A 19,958-nucleotide genomic window follows, 5' to 3' on the forward strand; every position below is an offset into this window, starting at 1 on the left:
TTCCCAAGGGCAGAAGTCTGCTGTTCTCTCCTGAATGAAACACTGCCAAAAGGGAGTGTACCAGCTGCCTTCTGCACAGAAGAATAAAGTTAAATGTAGGCTATTATTGCTTGCTGGACAAAATGTTCATGTGCAAACAGAACTGACTTGCCTATTTGGGGCTCTTTATCTCGTGCTGAAAAGCTGAGGAACACAGAGAAGGAGAAAAAGTATCTTTTCAACCTGGTTCACTCTGGCAAAGAGACCTTTTTCAGATTCATAGGAGAACTAACTTTCAGTCCTTTCCAAACAGCTATTCTTCTTGTATCCAAGGAGTTTTCTTTTATTTATTCCTCCCCCCACCGACTGCAGCATTCTCCAAAACCAGGTTGGGAGAAAGAAAATCAACCTCATGGATGGCAAGCAGAAATCTGGTTTTATTTTGTGGGTTTTTCCCTCCTCCCACTCCCCCTTTTTTCCCCAGTATTGCATGTGCTGCCAGTACTGATGACTACCCAGACACTTCTGAGTAGGACATCTCACTCTGCTTGGGACAATTCACATGTGCTCACCAGGCAGACATTTGTCTGTGGTTGGCTCCAAAACCACAAGTTCCTGAAGCTGAAATTGCAACAAAATTTAGGAGTTTTAATCATAACAGTATTCCCAAAAGCCTTTGTCTGGTTACCTGTTAGTATTCAATCGGAGTTCTGTGTAGTTGCGTTCCCCTAAAAATGGCATTGCTGCATTACCAGAGCTACCGTAGGATGTCTTGGCTTTTATGTTTTTTGCAGCTTTTCTTCCTCCCCTTTTCTTACTTTTCCTGTGTTAAAATGATAAATGCTGACACAGTTGTGGAATCAAACCTTTGCTATTGATAAATACAGGGCAGTATGAGGTTGGTAGTGCCTTGCTTCACTGTATTACCTGGCTAACATTTAGCCTTTAAAAAAACCCAAACTTGCAGCACAGTTTCCTTCACTGTTTTCTTCTAGTTGGGTGATTGTCTTAATAATTGCATTTATGTGTATGTATTTTTGGGGAAGCATTGATATTTATCATGGATAAAAGTCTTAGTGAATGTATCTCAAAGAAGAATACCAGGGCTGGCTTCACTAGTACTCCCCCTTCCCTGCCCCTCTAGTCTTCTGGAACTCTAGTTCATATCTTGGATATAATAGATAAAAACTGATATCTCAGCTAATGAAATCTTCAACAACTGTCCTCACAAACTCCTTGTCCTGGCTTTAAAAAAATGAGAAAATCCTCCCAATTCCTCCAATAGTAATACTACTTAAAAAAATAAAGTGAAGTACATTTTTAGAAGCTATGCAAGATAAGAAGGATTCAGCCTGCAGAGAGCCTAATACCATACATCAGTAATACAATATTTAAATCCGTATACTTCCTGGCAGGAGGTAAGTGCAAAGAGGAGCATCAAAGTAATGTGATCTCTTAACTCTGATGAAGTGAGCAGCTCCATTCATTCTAACCTGTTTCATATGAGCTTGTCTGAAGTTTCTGAAAGAAGGAATCGTTCTGAAAGTAGGAATCATTCAACAGTCATAAACATGAATTTCTGGAGGCAGTAAAGGTAGATGAGAAAGATAGAGAACAAAATAGTAAGGAAAACTCCATCAGTTGAGCTGGTTGGGTTTAGTGCTAAGGGTGAGTTTACCCTCAAGTTTTCTTCATAATTGCTCCTGTCCTAAAAATAACATATCTGACACATTACACATTGCGGGATATGATGGGAGTAATTGGTTGAGTCCTTGATTCCTCTTATATGTTTGTGCACGGACCAGGAATTCCAAACTCGCAACTCCTTCAGAAAAAAAAATGAAGATAAAGCCCTTGGTTGTAGAAAATTTATAGTGAGAGCTGAAATTAGTATGAAACAACATCCTTGGAGGTGCTTTCAACTAGCTTTATCTTAGCATAGCTTGTCCCCACTACTGTCTGCTTTGTTCTGTGTAGTTTGGTTTTATTGATGATGTACTCTATTTTTCAATATTTTAAATTCAGTGTCTTCAGGAACTGTCTTGACAAGGAGAACTTCAAAGTTCTGGCATTATGGGGGAAATGCTGTCCTCTCCTGAGGAGCGCAGGCTGGCATCAATGAACCCCAGCTCCACCTTCCCCTTTCAAAAACCAAACAAGAGCCTGGACAGGACAGTACGGTTCCTGAGGCGTCCAGCCTGCAGGCAGACCTTTCTTGTCCCCTTCACAGCTTTGTGGTGTTCCCCGTGGGCATGCTTGGGCCTCTCTGGGGGAGAGGTGTTGGTGTGAGGGAGAGAGAAGGATGGATCTCCTCGGTGGGAGGGAGAGATAAGGATGGAGAGGAGGAAGGATCTCCATCCAAGCCAGCCAGCGGGGGTACAAGGAGTTTATTAAGTCTGGACTAAATGTTTTCTCCCTCTACCACCTACTGCTAGGGCTGTGATGCAACAAAATAGCTTTCTCTCAAATCACTGTAGAAGGTTCTTAGAGGGCAAGAATGGAAAAACTTCTGCTTGTAATGGCATTAATTATTGTTTTTTAAACAATTATTCCCTTTGGTGTTGCATGCAGTGGTTTTAAAAAGCGATGCTTAGTATTCCTAGTACATGGTAACTCTTCTTTACTGCTAAAATGCAGTGCTTTTGTATCTGAATATCTGAATAACACATTCTAGCGGCAGTACTGGGTTTTCGGAGGCTTTTTTCAAGTTTGGTCATCCCCCCCCACCCCCATCTCCTACGTGTTTTGTTGTTGTGGCTGGCCTCAGTCTTGGCAATTTAATCATGAGAATCTATTAATGATGGAATGATTTACTAAGAAGCCCATGGCTCTGCGAAAAGAAAGATATAGTACAGTGTTCAGTTATTGCTGACGTTGTTGAGAAACAGGAGCAATAGTTTCCAAAGGATACTTAAAAGGAAGAAGTTACCACCAAATGCCTCCCTCGCACAAAGGTGCCTGATTTGTGCAGTCTTTATTTGAACGTTGTACCATTAGAATCATGCCTAACCATTAATAAATTAAATAAATAGCATTTTGGCTGCCTGGTAGAGAATCTGATATTTCCTGGCTTCCCACATCTGTTGCTAAAGCCAAGTTTTAGTTCTTTGAAAAGTTATTGCCTGGCTTGTCTTCAAGGAACACTTTTTGTGTCCCATCTTAAATGCTGAGAACTGACCATGTACACTGTGTTCTTACATTAATATACATATGGCTAGTTTATACAGATGCTTTTTTGACTAGGTCTAATATGAAAGCAAGCAGGGACTAGAAAACTTTTTGGTAACAGGGAATCCCACAATCGGCTGAATAGCTGATCCCAAAGGAGAGCTCTCGTGTCTCTGAAGTTTGCAGGATGGCAACTGTAAAAGAGTGGTGCAGGTGGTCAAATGTGACCGTGTATGTAGCGTACCACAGAACCATACTTGATTTAACCTAGCCTAGAATTCCTGTCTTTTGCTGGTAGTTGAAGAGAAACCATTTTCCAAGGCAAACCTTTCAGCTGTTCGTTAAATTCAGCTAAATGGGTAGGCTCTCAAGTTCCATGGTAAGACAGGTTTTGCAGATTTATTTTTTTTTAAACTATTGGCTGTGGCTTTTTTCTGAACCCCTCCCATGAAGGCCTAGTGAAGAGGAGATGCTTGTGTGACATATCCGTATCAGAGAGTTGAATGCTTCCAGGAATGCTGATAATGTCGAGTGTTTTGTAAGTATTGCGTGCTAAAACAAACAAATGGGTCTCACACCCGCTGATTTTCTGAGCAGCTAACATAAAGTATCACAGTGACCTTCCAATTACAACCCTCTCTCTTTCTGTCCACCTGCAACCCTGAAGTAGGCTGACCCGCAAAACTGGCATTGCAAGTCAGAAGCTGCATCCTGAGCTTCCAAACTGAAGTCACACCTTTGAAAACCAGAGGAAATGGTGGAGCAGTCACTCAGCACAGATGGGTGCTACCCTTACCTCCTGCCCTGTCTCCCAGACCATAGCACCCACTTCTGCGCTGGGGGACTTCTCCAGAAGTGATGCACTTGCATTCTGAGGTCAAATCCGATACTCCAATTCCCAGAGAAGTGCCCTAACCACAGAACTATAGGCTATTTTGGGGGTTATACTGCTGCCTGTCCTGCTCTGGAGCTGGATTGCTTTCAAGAACATGTGAGTTATAGGGCCAGAAGGTTGGTACACAAGAGGGATCCTGTCTCGGGAGATATTTTATGTTACTCAGTAATTGGATACAAACAAGAAATAAAGCTAAGGGCAGACACGGTGATCCTGGGTCTTTCCTTCCTAACTGAGTGCCCTGACCTCTCTGGATTGGAGAGCTGGATCTTGGTGTTCTTGCCTCCTTGGCCAAGGATTTTTTACACTCCTGAGTACCTGATAGCCCAGCTCCAGCATGACAGGTTTGATGAGTTTATGAACTCATACTTGATGCTGATTTCCGTATCTCAAAGAATTACAAACTTAGCAGGCAAAATGTAAATGCAGCTAGGCCTCATTTGGTGTACAGTCTAAGGTTAAGTGGTTTTCTGCACCAGCTCACGCACTGGAAAAAAGGGATGGGGGGAACTGGCAGCAGCTGGCAAGGATGCTGGAAGAAGCAGCAGACTGGCACAGGGGAGCTGCCACTGGCTTGACCGTGGGGAGTCCCCCAGCGCAGCGGGAATGGTGGGCCCAAGCTGGCATTTGTGCAAGTTTGAGAGGCGCTGGTCTTTCGAGGCAGTTCTCTCTTGCCTGGTCTCAGCCACACGCTGTTCAATTCTGTGCCATCTAAGTAGGACGGAACTGCCCTGTGCTTGCCAGAAGCCAGATTCTTCTCCAGTACGTTTTGTGTTTCTTCTCATCCTGCTCTGTCTGCAGACAGACAGCATTCACCACGTTGCTTTGCATTCAAACCGAGCTTACCAAAGCGTTCTGTTTCTCTGAGAATACTGAGGTTTCTCTTCTCTTTGCATGTAAGCGCTGAAAATATATGTAGTCCTTGGCGTGTTGCTGGCACCAGGTGACCTCGTTTGCACCCTTACTTGCTTGAATAGGGGGTTTGTGTGCCAGGGCTTAGAAAGGGGTGATTTGCAGGCTAGTAAGGGGCAACCCTGTGATTAGAAATTCCACGATCTGACAGGATGCACATTTGACCTGCTAGTATAAAATAGATTATTATTCTATTATGTAAACATTTTAAGGTACAGGTTTGATAAGGATCAATGACAGAAATAGGTGGTGCATTCCTACCTGTCTATAGAAGTACTTGCTAGCATGTACTGTAGCTTTTGGTTTATAACCTTACAATAGTGGCTTTGATTAATAATGCTTTATTAGTTACAAACATAGACTTACTGAATAAATCCTACTTACTCTGTTGTTCTCCATGCCTACATAAAACTATTTCAGTAATTAGAAAGCTACTATAATATTTCTCTATATTGTAGACTTTTTGTTGTTAGCTCTGTCAGCTTTCCTGAATTCCTACATAGGATTTCTACTTGACCCCATCCTTGACATGAAAGGGAAACCGTTTCAACTTGCATTTTGTGATGAGAAGTGTGTGGGTGTGGTAAGACAGGGTTTCCAAAGAAAAGAGGAAGGGGTGGCAGAAAGAGTGCATCTCTCCTTCTGATGTGCCTCTGGACCTGTACTGTCCTCTTCCCCGCCAGGATCAGAGAAATGAGACTGGAGAGGCGATATCCCAGCTGAAAAAGACCAGACTCCCTCCCTGAAGTACGGTAGAGTTACTGCTCTGTGGGCTTGCGTTTCAACAGAAGAGTAGAAGAGTACACCTGAGGCATGTTGGCATAAGGCATCTTGTGGAGAGCTCACCTCTGTCTTTTTCTAGAAGATATAGGCTTGTAACTCCCGGGGTTTTTCCTTTCCTTTCTATATAAAACACAAAGCAGCAGGGATCAGTTGTTTTATCTACTACTGAAATGCAGGCTTCAGTGCAGAATAACATGAGAACAGTTTGAAAGGAAGCGTGGAACACTATATTCAACTGAAACTAATTACCTGATTAGGTTTTGGCCTGGCTGTGTGGGTTGACATCCAATGGTCTTGGCGACAATACCTGTGAGCAAAGCCAAGTCTAGTCTTGCTTCATTTAAAAACTCTGGACAAAAGTTCTGGACTTGTGTGCTGAATGCTAAGCAGTGTGAAAATAGGCCACTGATTTAAAGTACCCATGGCTACAATGGGTGTCAGTGGGCAGCTAGCGTTGTTGCAGAAGAATGAGCTTAGCTGGGTTTTAGAAATACTGGTTTCCATTTAAAGGTGGTTCTGTTTCAAGCACACAATCTGGTGAAATTTAACTCTGCATCAGAACATCTTTTGTTCACAGCTGTAGGATTAGCACTTTCCTTTCCTTCAGCACTTCAAACTTCTCCTCTTACAAATTTAGTCAAAGTCTGACACTGTGGTCTCATAAACTTAGAAAATCACCTAAACGGATGTTATCTCACCTAGTCTGCTGCAGTAGTTCCTTCTCTTTATCTCCACGGGTTCAATACGCTAGGTCTGCTTTGTTAGATGAGAATTATTTGTTACTGCTGTTGTCATCTTCTCTTGCAGGTTTGCTGCAAACACTTTTTTGATCTGTTGGTGTCTGTCTTTTGAAAATGGCATGTTTTCACATTAGGAATACCTATGCGACATCTCAAGTGTCTATAGTGTTAGACATGTATATTTACTGGTGAGATGGTATTTTTTTATCTTGGCACCACTCCAAAGGAAAAAAAAAAAAAAAAAATCATTACTTGGAAGGATTTGAAGCTTTACTGGGAAGAGAGGAATGAATCTTTCCTCTGTATGCTATTACAAAAATACAGACCTTTAGGAACAAAGGTAAGCAGAGCACTTTTAGAAAGACTTGAAGTGTCTTTACCTCCTAACGGGAAGCTTCTGGGCTGCACTCACTTCTGGCACCCTAGAGACCCTCCGTTCTTCCTTCCCAGGGAGAGCGACATGTAATGAACTGTCAAATGAGTTGTGGCAGTTCACTGGTGAGCATTGGCTTTATGAGGAAATTTAGTACGTCTATTCTGATATCCTGGAAGCACATCGAGACACATTACTGAAATGAATTGGACAAGTGGTTGATAAAGATCCAAGAGTTGGTAAGAGATGCTCCACAGAACAAGAAACCGTAATAGACAACCATAGGAAAAAATATTTCTGCCAACTGGCTGACTATTTTAACTTAGCAACTGGCTTATGCTCTACCCTATTCCTTAACATCTAAAATAAATATTGAATTCTCTCCTGTTTACAAACCTTCTTAAACCATTTGCCTAAGAGGCGTTGCAGTAATGAAGTCCTCAAAATTGTGTTTAAGCATTTCCTCTTACTGCAAGAATAAATCCATCAAGTTTTCGGCCTCCCACGAAGACAACAAATGCAAGCCTGTAAGTGCCATAAAAGCCCCAAGAAACTTCAGAAGCAATTTAAAGTAATAAAAATATGCTTTTGAACACCTCTCGCTACTTCTGTGTGGAACGAGGCTGGGCAGGGACTCGGGGGCTGGAGAGGCAGACGGGACTTCACCTTGTGTAACCTGGTATGCCCTTCCCCTCGCCTCGCCATCCCCAAATCAGCTGTCACAGTATTGGCAAGAGTCTCCTGAGCCTTCGCTAGCCAGGATTTTGCCCAGCTGTTTGGCCCAGGATTTCACAGAGAAGGAGGAGACCTTTCTGGCTGTAGCTTCTGTAAAATCACTGCTTCAGCGATCAAAGCAGTGTTGTCCCTATGGGGGAAAAAGAGTAGCTGGAGAGCTCGGCGGCGGTGGGGGGGGGAGCGATGTGACTTAACACGGGGCCTGGCCTCTTCACGATAAATAGTCGCCCTAGAGTAGAGCTAATCTCCTAGGAAAAGTGGTGGGATTACAAAGGCGGTAAGATCTCCACTTCTTCTAAAAGCAGGCGTAAAGTTCAACTCCATTGCAATTCTGTGGTTTGAAAATGTGTCTCTCCTAACAGCTACTTGTGTTGCCGTTGCAGGATGATTTGGAAATTTGCCTTGTCCGTTTGTCTGATGGCAGCGCTGGTTCGAGTAACGGACACCAGGAAAAACCGTCCCGCAGGCGCCATTCCCTCCCCTTACAAAGACAGCAGCAGCAACCACTCGGAGCGGAGGCAGCAGCTGAATAAGGAGGTGCTGGCCTCCAGCCAGGAGGCCCTGGTGGTCACCGAAAGGAAGTACCTCAAGAGCGACTGGTGCAAGACGCAGCCCCTGCGGCAGACTGTCAGCGAGGAGGGCTGCATAAGCCGCACCATCATCAACCGCTTCTGCTATGGGCAGTGCAACTCCTTCTACATACCACGGCACGTGAAAAAAGAGGAGGAGTCCTTCCAGTCCTGCGCTTTCTGCAAGCCACACAAGGTCACCTCTTCGACCGTGCAGCTGGAGTGCCCGGAGCTGGACCCACCGTTCCGACTCAAGAAAATCCAGAAGGTCAAGCAGTGCCGGTGCATGTCTGTGAATCTTAACAACTCAGGCAAACTGTGAGAGCAGGCTTGTAGCTACTGCTTGGCGTTGCCCCCATCGGATTTACTGCTGCGTCTCCTCTCCCACTGAGCAGACTGCGCATTTTGTTGGTTTGTTTCTTCTTTTCCTTTTTTTTTTGTGTTTTGTTTTCTTTCAGGAGGCATCTCTTCAGCAAGGAAGGGCTCCTTGTGACTTGCCTACTGGAATAACGCTTTTTAATGAGCTGTGTTAGGCACTTCACCACAAAGTTTCAGTGTATTTCCAATATCACCGGGTGGTTGAATCTTCTGGAGTGGAGCAGGCTCCCAGAAGTTGGGAATGATCATCAAAGTGACCAGTTGGCTGAATCCAGCATTAAATGTTTCCACTGTGTGGAGTAAAGCCCTCTGCCCTACACTCCAGTCCCCTCCACAAGACGAGAACACCTTCCCCGTGCTTTGGTCCAGAGCTTGCCGATCCCACTTGGAAGTGCTGGGGCACTGCCCAGAACTGGGGGACGCAGATGAGGGAGACTAATGAGGAGTAACATGTGAAAAGCAAGTGAGACTCTGATGAGGCTCATCTCCTTAAGACAACTTTAATAGTGCAATGACAAATGGCTCTGGGCTGGTTGTCTGAACAGCAGATAAGAAGCGAGGGGGAGAGGGTGAGGCGCTGGGTCAGCCACCACGACCGCAGAGCAGACTGAGGGTGGGTTCTGATGCTGTTGTGGTTAGAGTATATCGAACATGTGGTCTCTGCAGCAGTGTTTATTTTGTAACCTAGCTATAGTAAACAGCTGTTTAAAGTATTATAGACCTAGCCATGTATATTTTGCTTGTGGCAGAATATGCCAGAGATTAAAAGATGTTGAGTAAGAGACTCAGTTGCTAGGTCAGCTGCCTGGCTTAAATGGACGTGGTTTAACTAGGCTTTCGGTAGGTTTTTTTGTGTCAGACGTGTGTGTTTCTTACTCCCAAAAGAACAACATCCATTTATGACCTTATATTTATGCCTGCTCAGACCAGGGAGGGTGGGAGGGTAGTGGGAGAGGAGCTGAGAACACTTAAGGGAACGATGTTTCCCATAAGGTATAAAAGCACTGTCGCACAAAGGGCAAAATGTGGTCATTGCTGGACTGAATACAAAAGCTACATCAGTGTCATCAGGTTTTGGGAGTGGTGTCTCTCCCATGATTGGAAACCATGTTAATGTATTAGTGTTAAAGGACAAACCCATCAGTCAGTGCCGCTGGAATGGGTCACAGCTGTAGGAGCAGGGAGAGTGAGTTGTAATTGCTACAGTACTGGTGGTCCACTCAGTTTTTGAGTCCTGTGTAATCAGTGTTGGTGAACACTTGCAGTTCCATACTACATTGTCATTCAGCTGATGGAGTTTAGCATGTCCTGTATATCCCGTTTGTTACAGTTCTGATCTCTATTAGTCCCAGCTGCATCCAAATCCTACGTCTCAAAACAAACCAGCCCCTTCCCCCAAACCAAGGGCCATGCGTGCTCAATTGCCCGAAGCTTACAAATTAAAAATGACACGCCGACTCCCTGATGCATGTCTCGCAGTTCAGCATCTGCATCTAGCGAAACCAGCTTGCCGTGGGAGCCCTTTTCCCGCCAGCCTCTTCCCATGCAGCCACTTCAAGGGGTTAACGCGGTTAGCACTTTCGCCAGCCAGGGCTGCAGTGCCACAGGTCTCTATTATGCGAGACAGGCTGCTCTAAGAGGCTTTCAGGACTGAGCTCCACGAGAGCTCACCAAGCGGTTTACGGGGATTGGCACGGGCAGGATGAGGTTGGTCAGGTCTGTTAGCCCCATTACGTGAACGGCCGTGGCTTTTCGGCCGTGATCTTTCAGCGTGTCAGAAGTGCACAGGGAGGCTCCTCGCACAGGGATTGCTTTAGAGGCTGTCGCTGCTGTGCTGCCAGCGTCGTGCCAGCCACCGAATGGGCACCGTTCGGTCTAGGCTGGGGTGGGGTGTGGGGGGAGAAGGTGGCAATAGCTGTAGTCTACTAAGACTCCAGGGATCTCAGTCTCCGCTTGAAAGAAATGAACTGAAAGTCAGGCATTTTGGACTAGAGAGAGAAAAGCACCCTAGTAACTTCAGTTAGGAAAAATGTGCAAGAATCTTTATCTTTAAGCTATGCCCTGCCTGGGTTTTTCACCAGTTTGCAATATGAATATGCTGCAGCTTAAAGCTCCTTCTAGGAGCTGTGTTTATGTAAAAACTGAGTTGAGCTTGTAATGGTTAAAACTGTATTTAATTCTTGTTTTATAAAAGAAAACAAAAAATGAAGAAATGCTTTAAGTATAATGTAATTATTTTATAGGTCTACTATTAAATTATAGATTAAATAATAAAGCTCCTCTAGGGTTATATGGCATCCAGGTGTACGGGCTTTGCTTCAACACCTTGTGTCCAACTGCTTTCTAATCAGTATAGTCTCTGGCTTCCTTTTGATCCTACCAGATACAGGTAAAGGATGGCTCACCCTGACAGCTTGGGAAAACCTAGCTACTTATTCACTTGTCGTCGTTCCCCCCCTCCCCCCTCTCAAAATTACCTACGAGGCAAGAGGGAAAAAGAAACGGCACTAATCCTAGATTCTGGAGTTGATTCTGCATGCACAAATTCTGGATTTTTGGTTGCCTGGCAAGCAGACAACCAAAGCTCCACCACTGAACTGCTGGCATCATTTGTGGTAAGAGAAGTAACTATTACCCTGACCTAAGTAGTTTTGCTTAACATATAGCTAGATCCTTATGTAACAGGCACCAAACTACTCATAGGGGAAAGAAAAAAAAAAAAAGTACCACCTCTGAAGATATAGGTGAGCTTTAATGGTTGCTATCAGCTCTTGAGTGAGTACGCTGTATGTCTCTCCAAAGGTAGGATAGTGTTTTGGTTTTTTCTTTTTTTTTTTTTTTTTTCTTTCCAACCCAGAGAAAAGATGGTTGCAAAATAATCTTGAAGGAAAACCTCAGTGAGGAAAGGGAGTTCTCACAGTGAGGAATGAGCCTCCCTGTGACCAGAAGAGTTGCCTGTCATGGGTCTGGAAAAAAGCAGGAGCACCTAGACCACAACTAGTAAGGGACGGCTGTGTCCTTTATGGCACTATAACTGACATCTGTGGGAACACTTTGCTCTCTCCCTTCCCCATCTCTTGCCCAAATCCTCTCACAGTTCAGCAATTTAATAGGTTTGGGGACTTTTTCTTTTTTTGAGTAGGCATTGGTTTAGCGAATTACTGTTTTGCTGGGCTTTAGCTACCTAAGTGTGGTCAGGGCCCTCTGCTCAGAACTCAAAAGTGCCTCTCTCAGTCAGCCCAAACGGAGCTCAGGAGCTCAGGCAGCCAGCTCTCCACCGCCCCTCTCTCGTTTCCACCCGTCCCTCAGCCGCTCTCCTGCTTTGGAGGTAGCTTCATTGTGCAGCACCCACCTGAACCTCTACTGATTGTGGTACAGCCTCGAATCCAGCTCCAGGTCTCCCAGCCTCTTACTGCCCGACTGCAGAACCACCGTACCAGAGGCACGTGCTGTAATCCAAAATATTCCCCCTTGTGCAGGCCATCCAAGAGCAAGGCAAGTCTCTTGAGCTAGATGAAAAGAGCTTTAGCACAGATAGATCCAATATTTCTTAGAGTGGAGGTGTGGGACAGGGGAAGGAGGGGGACAGTAAATGTTAAGCTCTACCACCATGGGACTGCCGCCTCGGCAGGGGCCCAATTTGGTGTGAGTAACAAATTGAGTTTCTAAGAGCTTAAATTTGAGCTGGAAATAAATGAAAAAACAGTACTGACTCGAGAGGGACCCTTTATCTTCAGAAAGACACCATCTCTTTGAGGCAATGGACTTGCCATTGGATGCTTTTACAAGTAGGTTGGGTGAATGTCAGGTACAGCACAGGTACAGATAGGTCTGTCATAAGCAAGAGAATTTCTTGGAAAACCTGTTCTGTAACATGAATCCCATTTGATTGATGGGTGGCAGACCTGAATGGTTTGAGGCATGGTGTTCTGCTTCTTCCCCTTGCTGACCTGTTTACAGTCTCCAGAAAAACTTAGCTCCATCAGTTTTCACTTATTCTGTCCATAGCAGTTTAAAACTGGCGTAACTTAAGTAACTGATATAATGGACTTGCCACAAACTCGTCTTTGCTTATTAACCTAGAGGATGCAACAAAATAATGGCAATGCAAAGGCTTGCTATGTCTTCTCTCAATGAAATTAATAACTGCTTCCAATTTTTTAAGCGGATCACTGAAAAACTGGGCAAGAAAAAACATCAGTCTATGGAAGATGTCACTAATTGTATTCCCACTGCCACTGTTGGTTAATACTTAACTTAAGTTTTGGAAGTGCTTTGGGATGATGAAAGGTGCTACAAAAAAAGCTAACCACCACCATGTCATGACACGTGACAAAGTATCATGCTTGTGAAAGGCTTTAATTTGCAAGCAAAACAACATGAATCTTTTTAGCTCCTCATAAAAAACCAGACTCTTATTCTCAGTAAGTCACATCTGCTGCTCAGGTATGAAAGCCCTTATTTAGCCGCTGCATGTTTAAGAAATGGTGAGTGATATGTGGTGTTGGTGATCAACAAAGGCTCAGAATTTTGTCCATGAGGATTACATTGCAGGATTACAGCTAAGTCAAGTTGTAATACAAATTACAGCTAAGTCAAATTGATGTTGTTTCAGTAAATGGGGGGAAGAGGGGACCAATGGGGTGTTTGACCTCTTTAAAATACACCCAGACAAACAAACAAACAAACAAACATAGTTAGTCCAGAATTCTGTAAAAAGCTGAGTGTGCCACTGAAAAAAGGAGCAGTGGTGAAACTTATGCTGGGAATCTGCTCTGGGAGTGCTGTGGGTCAGCTTTGGTGGTGCACATGGTGGGGCTACTTCACATCGTATGGATGTTTGAAAACAGGCTGGGGAGAAGCTATGTAAAAGAGAGACATGTTCAACCAAATAGGTTGGGCCTCAGTAGAATGAAAGGGGAAAAATCTTTGTAGCAGCTTGTATCTTAGGATCATAACATGGTACCACCAGCTGCAGTCAGCCCTTAATGCTGTTCTTGAGAGAGAGAGGTTTGCAAATAACTTTTAGCATCCATGCTGCAGATCCAGTGAAAAGGGTAGAATGTACGTATGTGACAGTCCTACCAGATTGCTGGACAACACTTTAATGATATAAAACATATATATATATATGAAGACATTATAATATGGAGATAATACTTTTTAATGCATGTTGTTACCCTAACAGCAATTTCTTGAGACTGTTATGTAGGCAGTGTTAGTAGGAACAGGTTACAAACCTGAGCCAAATGCACTACTGGAAGGCACGGACAAGCCAGAGGAGTGAGTGATACATGGTCTGATAGGGTAAAGGACTCTGAAGCTCCTCGCTACCACCACCTGGGGAAAAGGTAATATATCCACATAACTGGGAATTACTGTCACTGTGCTTCCAAAAGGCAAGGGAAGAGGGGCCCTGTTTCCACTGATCTCTTCACAAAGGTTTTAGCTTGATCACAGGAGCCTGAACAGGATGTGGTGCTCAGGGAGCAAATGGTTGCTAGCAAGCTACAGCATAGCCTGACAGTGAAGAGAGAAGGCAGTTATTTCATTATTATTCCTTTTATTTTCATATAAATTAACATTCTAAAAAAATTGAAATAGAAACACTAAATACAGTATTGCACATAGTGATCTTTGTTAGATGATCTATTATTTCATTTAGTATAGTAATATACATACTGTAGGTACTGAAGAGAACAGGAAGGCTACAAATGAAAACATGCTACTGTATCCTTGCACTTAGGAGCAAAGTTAAGAGGAAAAGACTGTTGTTTACATAAATACAAACATGGATTTGAATCAGTGCCATTAAAATAGCTTTATTTTTTAAAGTTTTTTCCATAAGTTAGTTGTAACAGCAAATAATCTCTTCTTTTCACTTCCCCAAATAGTAATGTTACTCCCATCAACAGAAAATTTTAGAACTCCATTCTTGGTAATTTATATCCCTTGCCAGAAATTATTACAAGTACAGATTTTCACATAGGTTTGTCAGCAACAGGAGACTTGCTTTTCACATAGTGAAAAAACCATCTTTTCTAGTGCTTGGTATATGTGAAGAATAACAGATTCCTGAGGTCGTATTTTGCACTTCCTTTTATGACACCCTGTAGGGTACATTAGCCTCTGGACAGCTAGGAATGTCTCTTGATGTGCTAGATTAGACAGGGAATAACCCAACCCAGCAGGTTAGAGCTCATTTGCCTTACCCCAGTGTCTTTCAGGCTCCAAGGCTGTGGAGCATGTGCATCCAATTCAGTTGCACACACAGCCTGCTTTCAGGAAAAGTGCGCTTTGAAAGAAAAATGTTATCAATCGGGCTGATTGGTTCGGGGCTCTTAAATTAGGACTGGAGGAAGGGCTTGTTATCGGCTGAGCAGATCAAAACTGATATAGTAAATTCTGGATTGCAAATAGGTATTAAGCATGTGGTCTAAAATGGAAGCCCTAAGTCACAGATTTCAATCATTAACCTCCTAGTCAGGGACACCAAAAGCCTGGAGGAAAAGTCTGCAATTCTGTTAAGTGTGAAATCGATGTCAATTAGTTGCTAGTCTATGTTCTGTCACTAGAATTGGCTACTGTTTTCCATAAGCGTCAATCCCCATGTGCATCTTTTAATCGCTCTCTAAAGGAGTTTTAAATTAACTGTAAAGATAATTCCAAAAGGGAAGTCATGTACATGTTGCCAAAAGCCTCTCTGACTTAAGTGATCAGTAGTTAAGACTATACTATACGTTCTAAAGTTCATGTAAAAGTATTAGCTGCTTTATATATTAACAAACTATAATAGCCAAATCTCTCTCATACTCTCTGTCATACTTCTGTGCTTTTCTGTATTTTCCTGCTTTTCACTTACTCTTTTTTTTCTTTTTCTTTTTTTAATGTTGGATTTCTGACCCCCTTACCACCTGGCATTCACTATCTGGCAAAAGATGAAGTAAAAATATGCTGCCTTATCGATTTTAAAGATAGTTACAGTAAACATCTTGTTCCACAAATATTTAATCATGGAGGGCAACCAAACAAGTTGGGAAAGCATTGATTATACTGTATAAACAGCACTTAACGATTCAAAATACAAACTACAAATGCCAACATGAAACGGATACAAACAATTCACTAGGAGTAACATTTCTTTCCCTAATCTAAGTGCAGTGCCATGAAGTATTTGTGTTAGACAGATGTTGCCAGTAGGAATGGAAATGTTTTACTGTATCGAGTAGCATTCTTATGAAGTTCAACTTAATGCAGTTTTCAGCATGTTCAGAACTGATGCAGATGCCACTTTTTATGCATGCTGACTTGGCCTATTTGGAATATACCATACACTTTACAAAATACCATTTTTGAGTGGCAAAGGAGATACAGAGTACAGGGAAGGTGTTTCAAGTCCATACCTAGTCTATTGCTGGGCACTCCATTAAAGTGATTACATTCGTGAATGAATGTACAATAACACATCAATTGGTGGAAAACTCTAGAGAACAAAAAGCAAATTCAAAAAGGTCAAGAAAGCAAATGATCAGGATGATGTAAGTTTCCTTCCCCCTCACTCCCCACCCACAGGCATGTTGAGTTTTGGTAACCAGGTAACAATGGCTTTTGCTTTTCTTCTCTCAGATTTTCATACTTATCTTTGCTTTCTGGGAAAAAAAAAAAAAAAAAAAAAAAGGCAGAAAATTGAGTATACATAAAACCACCTCACACAACTATGAAAAGCACAGAAATACATAGGCTAATGTTCAATTATACTTACTGTAGAATTCACTTCACAAATAAATTTTCTTTGAAGCTAGAACTGAAGAAGACTGCAGCAACACACTGCTTGTGAAATATTTTGTTTACTTTCTTTTTCACTCTATCAAATTTTCAGTAACACTGAAAGTCCCAGTTTCAGTCCAAATAATGATAATGATACAGGAATAATTAAGCCTACAGCTATTTCTTAAAAAAAAAAAAAATAATAATCTCAGTGTCTTTACATAAAGCAAAGTATAGGTGAGATAGAGAAATCCAAATAAATGTTAATTCAGTTTGTTTTTTTTTAAAAAAATAACATCTCGAAGCGGTTTCAAATAAAATTGATAAAATAAAATCTAGCTTATCATTCCTAACCAAGCTGTTATTCCATTTACATTTCTTGTGGCATTAATCACAGCAAACTGTCCCTAAATATTCAGAATAAGAAACAAAAAATGCAGTGTTATTTCTTCCTGTGTCAGATTATGTTAGTTCAAATATAGTGAATTACCACCTGCTTCATTTCAAAGATGTGTCACAGTAACAGAGCCATGACTAGAAAGCACAAAAGAAAGAAATCATGCCTTTGGCCTGAGTGGGGCAGACAGGGACATGGACACATGAAAAAATCTTCTGTTACAATATTTTACAAATGTAACTGATGGCCAGTTGCTACAGGTCTAATTTTAATACGGAGTGCCAGACTGATTTTTCACTAGAGGAATATTCATTTTCTGTAAAATCAGTCATGATCCTAGCAATGCTTAGGCAATCATAGTGGAAAAGTTTCATTGAATGACTAGAATTACTCTTCTACTATCACTGAAGTTATTTATCTGTTTTCAGAAGAATGGTGAAAGCACAGTATTATCTTTTTCTAGGGTTTCTATTCCAAACAAATCCAGATCAGTGGAACAGAAGCCACTAGTATTTGAGACAGGGATCCAACTTGAAAAATGTGTATCTATCACAATTCTTCCTTACATTTTGTAACTGTAGAAAAGAGAGCGAATACAAAATGAATAAGCTTGAACTGGAACTGCCTTTCTGCCCTCTAGGACCACCAACACCACGACTGGGATGCAGACAGATTGGCAGGGTGGGGCAATAATATGCTGGTTTTGCTTGTGCTACATCTATTTTACGGAGTAATATTCATAGGCAGTGTTCAAGGTTGTTAATCTAACACCTTTTATGAAAATGTTAAACATTAAAAAAAACCAACAACCCAGAACAAAAAAAGTACATCGGGAATAACTTATCTAAAAATGCAAAGAGGAAAAGGTAAAACGACTGATGGGAACAGAATTATTGCTACAAGTTTTACTTACAATTCCAGAGTCATGTTTTGGTCTTATATTGTAAAGCGACTTCCCCTTTTTCTGCCTGCAGACCTCCTCTGCTTCTTTAACTCTGAAGAGAGACAAAAGTTATTAATATTCCTGTAGAGCAAAACTATTTCCAAAGACAGTGCAGTATATAACTTACAAACTTAGGCCTGAGGACACAGGTGGATAACTTTATTCCCCATATTTTCATTAGCAAACACCACAAAATAGCACTTGCACTCTGTGGCTGTTGTTGCCATACCATCAGACTCTGGCACTTACAAGGACAGGCATAATCAATGGCATAATCAATTCTAGTTACAAAAGCAATCAGTACTTACTGTAGTTGAAGATTCAAATGTGTCAGGATTTAAAATACACTGGTTGACATGAAGTTTACCTTTCAGAGAATTCATACCAAACACTTCTAAGAAAGCTCCTTTTCTTTTTATGACTGTTTAAAAATCATTCTTCATCCATTCCCAACTTCAGAACTTCAACTACAGTTTAAACAAATTTCTCACCAGACTATCTTCCCTTTCACCTAATTTTGTTTGTATTTAAAATGGCAAAATAGCTTAACCTATATTTCCAGTCTCCACTCCCTAACTGAAAACCAAAATGGGAAATTGCCATGGAACATGGAATATGACATTTACAACCAAGGTGGTGCATGTCACTGCACACATCTTTCTTTCCAAAGCAGAGGGTGAGCACCAAGGCTTACATGACCTTGGTGAGGATGAATGCACTTGGGCTGCTCGGTTGTGAAGAGAAGAGCAGGTTCCAGAAATGAGGGTCCACTTAGTGCTTCCTGACTGGGCAAATGGTATCAAATTAGGGCCTTGTAAAATGCCACCAAATGCCACATTTTTTGAGAGATAAACGCCCCTTTCGTCATGCAGATAGGGAACAAACTGTGAAAGGCAAAGGGCTATACTGAGACTGGGAGCCTGCCAGAATCAGTCTGGTGGGTTCAATGGCACACCGTAAAATGTTTCTTTACCATTTTTACTCTTTTTGTAGATCAACATTACAAAACACACATGGTTACCGAAACACTGATAATACACATTTAAGTTATGAATTCTCTGAGCTTCAAAGACTTATCTAAATCCTTCCTATATGATGGCATTAAGTGGTGTGAGATGTGTAATTTTTTTTTATGAGATGAGAATATTATTTATAAATAAGAAGGTAGAAAATAAAAATGTAAATCCTATATTGGCTTGCTCTTGCCAACAATATAGACTTTAGATGGCACATACTCTGCCTTTTCATCAGTATCCAACAGTGAAAAAAGAAACAACAGTAAAATGATATTGAAGAAATGATATATCCTTGGCTGGCTCCTTGTGGTTCTTCTCCAGACTACTTACACGTCTGCTATTTCACTGAGACTGCACAGGGCAATGTGAGAATCAGACTTTGTGTTACTATTATTTTTAAATATTTTTGTGTGTGTGGTAAGGGCCAGATTTTGAAAATAAGTCTCCAGCTGGGTCTGCTAAGCACATTAAAAAAAAAACGCCTTCGCATCCATCTCTCCTTTATCCAGCTTCAGACACACCTCGTTCTTTTCATAAGTTTCAAATTTATACTTTCAAAAATTAATTTAAACGTCAGTTCTTTTCTAGCACTTCCAACAAGCTGCTCCCTTCATTTGATAGCCTTATATTTTATTAACGTAGAAAGACCTTTACGTGCACAGGTGGGGGAAAAAAAGGCTTTGAAACCTATTATTTTCAAGTTGTAACACTTTCTATCTGACTGCAAATCAGATAGATTGCTGCAGCATAATATAGAACAAAAATGTCAAACAGCCAAGTAATTCACCTTTAAAACATATTTAAATAGATTCAGTAAAAGTGGCAGCCAAAATGTGGTGATAGCTTTAAAAAGAAGCTTATGGGAATGATACAGAATGCAGTAAAATTCAAAGACATTTTCTTTTTCCTAAAATGCCACCTTTTCTTCTGCTTTGTGTCCACTAACATCCAAAGGAGGAAAAGTAGCTGTGACATTGATCTTCCCATGATCTTTTCCGAACAGTCAGACACATTCCAACCCATCAAAAGCCACTCTTACAAATTTCCTTTTTTTCAGATACAACTATAGCTGGCTCTCTTCACTGGTAGACAACATTTAAATAAGAAAATGAAATGTTACTTGGGAGTAAATTAGTGTCAAATCTCAGGGGCTGTACAAGTACTCTTGAGGTTATCAAAATGACTGTTTTATAGAAGCAATGTAATATATGCAGGTATTCAGACTACTTACTCATCATGCAAATGACAGCATATGTAACATACAAAAATATTTACCAAACCAGTTCACACAGATCCAGATGTT

The 19,958-nt window shown here is 41.7% G+C and overlaps 2 protein-coding genes across 3 annotated transcripts in view; one reads left to right on the plus strand and one right to left on the minus strand.

Annotated features, from left to right (window-relative positions):
- GREM2 (gremlin 2, DAN family BMP antagonist) overlaps positions 1–9,480 on the plus strand; it is a 38,858-nt gene extending 29,378 nt beyond the window's left edge. For both annotated transcript variants that reach the window (XM_049831143.1, XM_049831142.1), the window contains exon 2: positions 7,969–9,480. In XM_049831143.1, coding sequence (XP_049687100.1) covers positions 7,970–8,476 — 507 coding nt within the window. In that variant the 5' untranslated portion in view covers position 7,969 and the 3' untranslated portion in view covers positions 8,477–9,480. The remainder of the gene's footprint in view (positions 1–7,968) is intronic.
- Positions 9,481–16,051: 6,571 nt separating this feature from the next.
- FMN2 (formin 2) overlaps positions 16,052–19,958 on the minus strand; it is a 162,707-nt gene continuing 158,800 nt past the window's right edge. Inside the window, exons 18-19 of the mRNA XM_049831137.1 lie at positions 17,610–17,691; positions 16,052–16,181 (exon numbers count right to left, since the gene is read on the minus strand). Coding sequence (XP_049687094.1) covers positions 16,155–16,181; positions 17,610–17,691 — 109 coding nt within the window. The 3' untranslated portion in view covers positions 16,052–16,154. The remainder of the gene's footprint in view (positions 16,182–17,609; positions 17,692–19,958) is intronic.

This window comes from Accipiter gentilis, chromosome 28 (genome assembly GCF_929443795.1).
Source record: "Accipiter gentilis chromosome 28, bAccGen1.1, whole genome shotgun sequence".
NCBI classification, from domain to species: Eukaryota; Metazoa; Chordata; class Aves; order Accipitriformes; family Accipitridae; genus Astur; species Astur gentilis.